This window comes from Dryobates pubescens, chromosome 2 (genome assembly GCF_014839835.1).
Source record: "Dryobates pubescens isolate bDryPub1 chromosome 2, bDryPub1.pri, whole genome shotgun sequence".
NCBI lineage: Eukaryota > Metazoa > Chordata > Aves > Piciformes > Picidae > Dryobates > Dryobates pubescens.
The window spans coordinates 40,356,146-40,366,837 of NC_071613.1; the positions used below are offsets into that span (position 1 = coordinate 40,356,146).

The 10,692-nt window shown below is 43.9% G+C and overlaps 1 protein-coding gene across 17 annotated transcripts in view; it reads left to right on the forward strand.

Moving 5' to 3' along the window:
• The window catches only part of BIN1 (bridging integrator 1), a 92,140-nt gene extending 90,619 nt beyond the window's left edge, over window positions 1-1,521 (forward strand). For all 17 annotated transcript variants that reach the window (XM_054175887.1, XM_054175900.1, XM_054175937.1 and 14 more), the window contains one exon: window positions 873-1,521. In XM_054175887.1, coding sequence (XP_054031862.1) covers window positions 873-980 — 108 coding nt within the window. In that variant the 3' untranslated portion in view covers window positions 981-1,521. The remainder of the gene's footprint in view (window positions 1-872) is intronic.
• The last annotated feature ends 9,171 nt before the right edge of the window (window positions 1,522-10,692 follow it).

The window sequence follows — 10,692 nt, forward strand, 5'->3', positions numbered from 1 at the left end:
CACCTGAACTGCAAGCAGTTCAGCCTTCTCTTGTCATGTACTCTGGAGGGAGCAGATATCTCAGTGCTAGCAGACAGAGGGTGGGATGTCTGGTTCTCTTCCTGGCCAGGTTCTACCAAGCACAGCTCCATTTGCCTCAGTGAAAACTCATCTATGTTTATAGATGTATAGATTGGGTGTCTAGAGAAGACCCTTGTGACAGACCTTGAGTCTTACATCACATGTAGCACAAATTTGGAAGTTTTTATGCCAACCTCGCCTTGCATTGAGCCCAAAAGACTGGTGGTTTTTGGGGAGATGGGTTGAGCTCCTCAGCTCCCTGTTCTCATAGAACAGAATTTCAGCATAGCAAGTGAGTCTCAATTTGTCTGTACCACCTCTCTGAAATGCTAGTTGTCTAGGTGCCCTGGCTGAAACAGAGGATAAGCATCTCCAGTGAATGATCCATCCTTCCAAAAACCTGTGCCCAAGGTGAACAGGATAAATTGCAGTGTGGAGGTGCCCAACACTATAGAGAATGCTAGACCCAAAGGTGATTCCTATCCTGTAGCTGTAGAGACTTTCTTTAGCAGAATTTCTTCTGCTTCAATGAGTGTAAATTATGACATGTTTGTATTACACTTGATAATTGTTTATAACTTCATTGTCTGTAGGCACTCTGGGTGTCAGTTTTGGTACTGACTCAAGTGGGACGGTGTCTTCTCCCTGTTTAAGGGGGAATGAAAGCATTCCCCCTGCCCCCTTCTCCCCCATCCTCTTCCTGGATTGTTTCCAAGCCAGATATGAGCATGGCTTTGATACTGCCTTGACACCTCCCTGGCCTGCGCTCTAAGAAAAATCCCTGCTCACATCTGCTCTGTCTTTTCCCCCAGGATGAAGGATGGCTGATGGGCGTGAAGGAGTCTGACTGGATCCAGCATAAGGAACTTGACCAATGCCGAGGGGTTTTCCCTGAGAATTTCACTGAGCGGGTGCAGTGAAAGCCCGAGCCCACCAGTCACATTTCTGCTGGAAGAAACAAGTTTTCTGGTAGATAATTGAGAGAAGAGCAGCCAAATGAAAAGAGGAGAGAATTTTAAAGGAACAGAAGCCTGAAATAAAAAGTCAACTTAGAGGGTGTGTTCTTCTTGAAGGGCAAGGTTTCAGAAGTAAATTGCAATTCAAAGTGTTATCAAAATATACACATATTGATAATAATAAGGCAAGTCAAATGCCCTCTTCCCCTTTTGATTTTAACAGCATTTGGATTCAGAGGACTGATGCAGAAGCAACTGAGTGTGGTTCTCTATTACTGCATTGACTGGATTGGCGAGATGTCAGTCTGATCCCTGGAAAGGCAGTGTTTGTTTAATGGCTTGAGAGCAGAAGCTGTGTTTGCTCTTGGATGGGTTCATCTGTTTTGTCTTGAAGGTGGCTTGCATGGCAACCGTAAAAAATCAGCCTTCCCTACGTGTTCAACCATCAGTAGGCCAAAATTTCGGTTATGCTGTTGAAAAAATATTTAGTGTATGGTGTTCATCACTACAATGTATGTGTGTGTGTGTGTGTGTGTGTTTTATTTTCTTCCTTCAAAACAGCGTTACACAAACTGTGATTTTGTACAGGTGAAGACAGAGGAAACTTAAGTGGAAAGGGCATGGAGAAGATGAAAAGTGTGAAGCTGTGCTTGGTCCAAAGCTCTTTCAAATGCAGACACCTAAATTCTTGCTGTGGTATTGCCCTGTGACATGCTAAGGGAAATGGACGAATTCAAGAGGAGAAACAAGGCAAAACAAGCGGATACCATTCAGATGGCTCAGAAATTCAGGAGAGGGAATCCTCTGCCACTTAAACCCCGCGGGTGGTTTCAGAAAAGCTTAGATTCGTGTAGGAGGAAGTTCACTCTAAAATTTGTCTAGTTAGAAAATTTGCTTTTAAAGAAAGAGGCAAGGGAAGGAATTGATTTTTTTAATTATTTTTGTTTGTTTGTTTGTTTTCTGAAAGAATATCTAAGAAAATACACCAAGGGAAAAAAACTTCCCCGTTTGCTTTCTGTGTTCTTAGCTGGCATTGCTATTTGTGGAATAGTAGCTCTTGTTTTCCTTTGAAGAGTTCTGTAAGTGAAATATTGTTAGATCAGCTTTCTCCAGTGCTGTGCTGGTGATCAAGTTAACCTCTATGAAAACTGTATTCTTGAGATACTCGTGTAAAATGGCTGCATGACTTCACAATATTTTAGTGCATTAGGAAGGAAGGCAAGAACATCAAAGTGTCAGTGTCAAGAAGACACTCTGCAGTCTAATACCAATGCTGAGACCTTTCCTGTACCTTTCCTTTGCTTCTGTTTGTTTTTGAGTTTTGCTTTTAAGATTAAACAGAGGACAAGGCTGTTTCGGAGTGCATATTACACTTGCTAAAATAAGCCGGTCTGACCCTCCAAGGCTCTAAAGTCCCATGAAGGTACTTTAAACTTTACTTGAATACTGATGCAGCTGGCAAGCAGGTCAGGCTGTTATTTTTTTATGGCTTTCCCTACCCCCACCATGATCTTTCTGTCTTGAAGGGACTTTTAACAGTGAGGTTACATCCTGCTGTAAAGGGACAGGATCACTCTCTGAAATCATCTTCCTAACTGTTAGGAGCTGGCTTTTGTCAAAGATGCATGGAATACTCACACACACACACACAAACACACTACTGAAATACCCACCTTTTCCAGTCTGTTTTCATTATTTGTAGGGCAAAAGTGGATTCACTTTTACAACAAAAAAGTTAGTTCAGAGGGACAGGTCAGATGTTGATTAGAAAATATATTATAAATCAAATAATTTCTGGAGTTCCTCCTGCTTTCGGCTTTGGGAGATGTTCCATGATAGTTACAATGTTACAGGCATCAAATTCTGTCCTATATACTCAAATCCTTTCTCTTTCTCTCTCTTTTTGTCTAAATAAATATACAAGAATTTATTTTTTACTTCACTGTTACAAAACCTAACAGTATTTAGGAGTAACTGCTCACGGTACAGAAGGACTGGACTCCACATGTTATAGTATGGTGAGCTGTTGCTTTAGAATACTATCCTGCTTGATTTATCTTGGTTTTTTTTTTTCCTTTCCTTTTTTTTTTTCCCACCAGGATTGTCTTTATTAGTCCTTTTCAAAATATCTATTTTTCTGCATTTGTGACTCCCATTACTCCTTTGAAGAGCATTCATTTAAAAATTATACCTTTAAATATACATAGAAATATATATATTAAGAAGCGGGTTGATCCAATTAACATAATACTGTCAGCTTAAAATGTTTATTTTTATGCAAAACCTGTGGATTGTTTTGTTTTGGTTTTTTTTTAGTGACAAGAATCTAAGTACCAGAGCTGTGATTTTTTTTTTTCTTTGTTTATTTGTTTGTTTTGCAAGTAACTGTTCTAGAGCATTTAGAAAGTTGTGCTGATACCTAATTTATTGTGGGGTTTTATTTTTGCTGTTGCTGTTGTTGTCTGCTGCTGAACCAGATGACTGTCCCAGCAAAGATCCTTGTAAGGCCTTTTCATTTTACTGAGCTTGCAAAGCAACTATTCAGTACTGTATTGTCCCTGCAGAAGTGGCAACACTCTGCAAGAAAGGGATGTTGTTTTCAGGTCACAGGAGCGATGCTCAAATATTGCTAGTGGGGAGGATGTTGCATCTCTCCATTTGCTTTCCCTCAACCTCAAAATCCCAACCCCCTAAACCCTCTTGCTTAGAGCAGGTAGAGTGGGTTACCTGGATCTTGCACTGCTCACAAATAAGTGGTGTCAGCACATCTTAGGTTCTGAAAATGCAGGATCAGACCCACAGTTTATAAATTGCCTTATATGAGGGTAGGATGGCATAGCAGGAAGCTTGTAGATGGCAGCATTTTTGGAGCCAGGAGGTTTCTTGTCTCCTCATGTTCAGCCCATGTTATCAGCCAAAACTCTCCTGTTTTCAGTATTTTTATGTCTGCTAAATGCTTTGAATCTGGTTGGTGTTAGCTGGTGAAATGAACTTCCCATTTTCTTTGGCTTAGGACTGAGTCATGTAGAAGGGGGGCAGTAAATTCCCAAGCAGGCTGTGCCCACAGTGATTTTTTTTTCAGTTTGCAGGCTGAACTGAAAAATCCAGGGGGAAAATTTGTAAGGGTGACCTGAGAGAATTTGTTTCCCTCCCTCTCCTCCCCCCCATTTTCCCAGTGGAATGAAAAAGGGAAAAATCAAAACACTTAAAAAAAATAATAAATCTTTCAAACAAAACCGAAGCATTCATTTGCAGGGAAAACACATCATGGCTTGGGCTATAAGAAGTTGCTTTGAAGCAAAAATGTGAAACTTGCTGCTTTGAAAATGCTGAAAGAAATGTTTGAATGTTAATAGTGTTTTTGCCTTTGCCACCTTTTCTTAATCTGATGACTGGTTTCAGTTAACCCTAAACTGTATTTTTTGGTGAATACATTAACCACCGAAGAGAACCCAAAGAAGCCTATTGCCCAGTTCTGCTCCACTGACAGGTACACTGGACACATTTCAGGAATTACCTGGTATCTGGCCCAGCAAAGCTGCTGTTTCCCCATCTAATAATCTTCCACTTGACTGTTTACTAGGTAAATAATAAAAGCTTCTCTCATCCCATGCCACTGACTGGTTTTGTAGCCTGGCTTAGAAAGACGTTCTTGCTCTCTTGGTCTCAGTTTGGTCAGATTTATGACTATGGATTTACAACACTGCTCCAGTTTGAGCCCAGTCCCACCATGCAGAAGGAATTATCATTTGTCCAACTGATAAAGATATAAGGCATTGCTTTTTCTTCCTTTTTCTCCCTTGGTGAAGTCAGCAATATATCTTTATTAGATAGAATTAAGGAAGGGTCCCAGGGTAAAGATGAATGCATTGTTCCAGGCAAGCCTCCTGCATAGATTGTGCTGTTTTCCATGGGCATTCCTCAACTGCCTGCTTTTACTACCTTTGTGTTTCTTGGCTGCAAAGGTGATGCAGTAAAAGGAATTGTGCAGGCTTTGTTCCAGCTGCTCAGTGCTAGTCCTGCTTTGTGATCTGTTTGCCACAATGCTTGAAGTGTTGTTCACAGTGGTAGAGCCCTTGTCTGTCCTACTGTCTAAAGACAGTGGCCAAGGCAAACACCCCAAGGGTCTCTCTTTTATGACCTGGAGCAGGTGTGAGGGCTCCATATTCTGCCTGGAATTGGGATGTCAGCTCAGTTAAGATTTGCAGCAGCCTCTTGAAGGGAAAAGGCCCCAACCTAAGGAGGTGCTGGGGGAGGATGGAGGGATGACACATTACCTGTTTTAATTTTGGGCTGATGCACTGAATGCCTCACCTCATGATTCCCGGGAGGTCCAGAACCTTTTTGTTTAGAGATGAGAACAGGTCAGGATGTGCACAGTAAATATGCTAACATGTTTCTCTCCTGCACAGGATGTTTAGTTCAGTGTTTCCTCTTTCCTGTACTGTCAGACAGAGGGAATGCTTTCTGCACTATTGTGTAAGTTTTGGATTCTGTGCAGTCCATACTCCAAAACAGTGAATATCTTTTACTGGAGGATGCAGAGATATCTCTCTCAGCCCTTTCTAGGAAGAGCTACCACCCTTCCACCGACAAGGTCTGTGTGCTACTAACAACAGTAGCCCCTGATTTCAGTAGCCTTTGTCTTTCAGTGTCTGGCCCTATTCTCCAGCTCCTCCTACTGCCCAATCTCTCACATGCTCTTTGAAGTCGATGGTGGCATGCAGCACTTCACACCAGCCTCAGGTGCAAAGCCTGAAGATGAACGAATATGTCCATTAGCAAATCATATGCAGTGCAGCTTGATAATAGTGCTGATATCCGGGAAACAAGTAACAACTTCTCTTCTCTGGGCTGCCAAAGGGAAGCTATTCCTTGCCATGTAGGTGCCATCACACCTGGCACGGGTGCAAACACCTCTCTGCTTCCATGCAGACATTTCTGAGTAGCAAACTCCTGATGGAAAGGGGTCCTCTCTGGTGCCCAGAGCTAAGCTTGAGGTCTGCAGCTGATGCCTGTGGGCTGAGAATGAGAAGACCATTTCAAAAATTCTGTTTATGAAGTTAAATGGAGACGCTACAACTTTGAAGACTGGTCTCTGCTTGCACTCTGATTGTGTCTTATGGCTATAATTCCTTCACCTCTTTTCACAGCATATTCTGCTAATCCTGTCCCTACTCTGCATTTCATGTAGATGGTCCTTACTTGAAACTTGCCAGATGCAGTCCTGGGTTTATTGCTTCTTTTTAGCTGAATCAAATGATGATGACTTTGGCAATGTATTGACAATCTCTTTTCCTTTTGTTGATTTAGTCTCTTGAGTATAACCGCAATGACATGAGAAATGTTTGGGGTTTGAGTGTTGGTTTTTTTTCTAATTGTTTTAATTTTTGTTTCATTTAAATAAAGCTGAACAATTCCCATTGTATTCAGAGCTGTGACACCCAGTTTCAGTGACAAGTACTAGATGGATTTGTCCCATTTTGTTTCTTGACAATGTTCAGAAATATAATTTGTGTCATCCTAAATCCCGTGTCAGTTCTTCCCTCTGTTACTGTTTCCTGCATTCATATTAAGAAGCTGAGACAATCCAGGACTTTATTTTCCTCAAGGAGGTAAGTAGCTTCGAAGAAGCTTGGTTTGTCTGGGCATCATTAACACTTCTTACAAACACTTTGGATGGAAAGGGTGACGCTGGTCCTTCCCTGAGTGAGTACAACAGCAGAATAAACTAGCAGCTATCTCTGTTCTGATCCCTTATGAGGACCTGAAACAAAAAATCCCCTGCAATCTATGGGAGAATTTGAGCTTTTACTTTTTTAACAACTATTGATCCCAAGGTAATGTGATCTTCAGCCTTTAAGGCACTTTGATGGGAGTTTGACACTGCATGGGCACCCCACCCCATCTGGCCAAACATCTCCCAGCTCCCTTTGGCTTCTTTGCCCCCTGTGTGAGCTCTTAGTTTCCAGGCTGCCTTTGGTGTCTACTCCTTTTAATGATGTACTTTCTTCACCTGCCTTTCAGCCAGAATGATTTGGTACCTGTGGGGGACAGGATCAGCGAGAGGCACTGTTCATAGCTGACTATTTTGAGGCCACTCAGATGCCTCGATTCAGATGGGTGTGATGCAGCTGTGTATGGGACATGGTGTGTAAATAGCAAGTGCTGGCCAAAGGTTGGAATGTGATCTGATGCAAATTTGTACCAATTAGCACTTTGACGAATGGTCTGCCAGAGTTCTTCACTTTAGCATGCAGGTGTGCAAGCCTCAGAGCCAGCATGGGGAGCTGGCCAGACTGTGCTTTGCCCAGTTCCTTCATTTCCAGACAGCCCAGAGGGCTCAGTGCCTCTCACCTCTGTGGCACTGAGAGAGACCTGAATCAAATCTTGAGGTGGAGGGAGGGGAAGAGGCATGCTGTGCCCTTGAAACTATGGCTGCAGTTGGTGAACTGGGCTCTGCTTTGATTTGGCTTGATGGCTCCTGACAGGCCAAGGTGGGTCAGCTCTGTCAGGGATGAGAGCATCTGGGGCAGGAGCAAACCCCTGAGGCATGGGGGGCTCTATGCATGTCCTTCTTCATGCATTTTTATTCCCAGTGTGCATAATTCATCATCAGCCATCTCTGTTCAGCTTCGTAATTTATTCCCAGTGATGCTTTCTTCCTCCAAACAAGCAGCGCTTGGACTCTTTGGCTGCGTGAGTCCTGGCAGTGTGTTTGGAGCAGGAACAGGCTCCTGGGTCTGGCCCTGAGAGCCCTCACCATGCTGTTGGGAGTGCTGTGTTTTGCTCCAGGGACGCAGTTGGAGAAGGAAGACTCTAAAGATGGAGGCACACGCAGCATTCTGTGAGGCCCAGGGTGCCTGGAAGAGGGCAAAGTGGAAGTCAGGGCATTACTGCTGCAGGGAACTGGCACTGAGTGATCTCAGTCATTCTACAACATCCCCATATGAAGGCAGAAGTTAGTAGCAGGGCTATCCTTCAGTGGCAGCCCAAGCCGCTTTGGGAAGAAGCCATGGCAGAGAATTTGAGGCCCACAGCAGAGCTGGGAGTCTGCAATCCTGAGGAGAAGATGGGAGCCTGGGGGTAGATCTCAGCAGCTTTCCCTGTTTGCTAGGTGGATGAAGCCTGAGCATTTTGCAGAGCAGTGTTGCTGCTTCAGCAAGTGGAGGACCCTCTGCTGCCAGCCTGCTTCATGGCCCAATCCACATAACCATTAATAACTATGTGGGAATGGGAATTCAGCAAGTGCCTGTGATTAATTAGCTCATCATGAGCAGTTAATGACCAGCCTGCTCTCTTTGGCCCCATGGTGCAGATAATGGAGTAGGCATAACTTGTCACTGGGCAAGGAGCAGCCCTCTGCCAGGGGCAATGGGCAGAATGTGCAAGCTGTTTTTATGTGCTGCTGATAGGTATTTGGTGAGATCATGTTTTCAGATGCTGGATAAGGTCTGCAAGGGATCTTGTCATTATCAGAGCCAAGTACCCAACACTCTAGGAGAGGCCTATGTCGGCTTTGCTTTTCCTGGCAGTTGCATTATCCCATGTCTTACACAGATCTGGGAGCGTTCCCTCGTACAGCGGCTGAGTGACTTCTTCACGTGTACCATACTTGTTTCAGCACTTTCTCATGAATTAGTACATAGACATTCAGGTACTACCTATGCTTCATCAGGTCTGGTGTGTATGTGTGTGTGTGACACAGCTGTGTAAGTAATGAGGATGTGCAAGCAAACTGGTTTATGGAACCGAAGTAGGATGAAATAATCTGGTTCACAGATGACCCTGCTTGGCAGGTGGTTGAACTCCACCAAGTGCAGGCCATCGCCTCCATCCTAGCTTCTTCCCACCGAGCCCTCTTTCCCATGGGGAAGGCTATATGTTCTGCCCCACAGAGATAGTGATGGACAAGATCAGGAGGACAGGGAATTTATTTTGCTTTTTCTTCCCCTGTCTGGCACCTCCCAGCATTGCTCACTGTGTCTCAGACTTTCTGCTCTGTCTATGAAGCATTGTGGCTCTTTCCTGGATGATACAGATGTTTTTCTAGGACTGTAAATTATTCCCAGCCAGTAAATCCTTTATGAAACACTTCCTCTACACAGTGAAGAAAAATGCAACCGAAGTTGGTAATTAAATACTTACTGTTAAGTACTTTATATATTATAAACTATAGATCATTCCATCCATTAAGCAAACCATTTAACTCCTCTTAACAGCATTATTGTCTATTATTAGGTTAATCAGCATTCACATCCTGTAACTCTGCATTTCTATCTAATTAGCCTTTCTTTCTTACTTAATATTTCTGTTTAATTAAGCTCAGCATCGGAACTGAATTCCCTGTGCTCAGCACTAGGAGAGGACTTGATCCTTCCAGTGCTCAGGGAAGCCAAAGGGCCCAAGTTTTAAGCAGTGTCCTTGGATATCTGCAAAGGTTTTCTTCCCTGGTTCAGTCCCTACTTAACTGTAGGGAGAGTATGTCTATGTAAGAAGCTGCAGGTTGGATGCCTGTAATAAAAATGCATATTTTTATATATTTTATAATTAACATTTCCTGGCAGTGGTCTCTCCAAACACCACCATAACTTATTTACAAAATGTATTCACAGGTTCAATTATTCAGTTGTGAGTTTTACACTCCACAAATAAAGACAGTTAAGCACACATCTAACATTTCCAATACAGCAATTCAAACTGGGAATACAGGTGCTGTGATCTGTGGTTTTCCCACAAATGGGATTCCGTGGCAGATTAGTTGGGTACTCACTGCTTGCTCCTCTGTCTGGTACCTTCCCAGATGCTGTAATTCAAACAGTCCTTGGCTTGGAGAGGGCTAGGGGCCCTCTCTCTTGTAATGTCCAGTTGCTGGGCTGTAGCCTCTTCTGGGATTCATAGAATCACAGAATTGTTAGGGTTGAAAGGGACCTCAAGAATCATCTAGTTCCACCCCCACTGCCATGGGCAGGGACACCTCACTCTCGATCAGGTTGCTCAGAGTCACATCCAGCCTGGCCTTAAAAACCTCCAGGGATGAGGCTTCTACCACCTCCCTGGGCAACATGTTCCAGCATCTCACCACCCTCATGGTGAAGAACTTCTTCCTAACATCCACTCTGAATCTACCTATTTCTGTTTTTTTCCATTCCCCCCAGTCCTATCATTATCTGACACCCTGAAAAGTCCCTCCCCAGCTTTCTTGTAGGCCCCCTTCAGATCCTGGAAGCCCACAATAAGGTCTCCTCGGAGCCTTCTCTTCTCCAGACTGAATAGCCCTAACTCTCTCAGTCTGTCTCCATAGGAGAGGTGCTCCAGCCCTCTGATCATCCTGAGACCCTTCTCTGAACACAATCCAGCACATCCAGATCCTTGTAATAGGGCCTCCAGAACTGGACACAGTACTCCAGGTGAGGTCTCACCAGAGTGGAGTAGAGGAGGAGAATCACCTGCCTGGACCTGCTGGCTATGCTTCTCTTGATGCAGCCCAGGATGTGATTGGCTTTCTGGGCTGCAAGTGCACACTGGTGGCTCATGTTAAGCTTCTCATCCAGACTCAGTTCTCTTGGAGCTTTTCCCCTTTCTGCCTTGGTCCAGGTGCAAGGCCTGGGTGAAGTTATCGGTCTGCTAGAGCAGGTTCTTCAGTTGCTACTCAGGCAGCATTTGGCTCTTGATG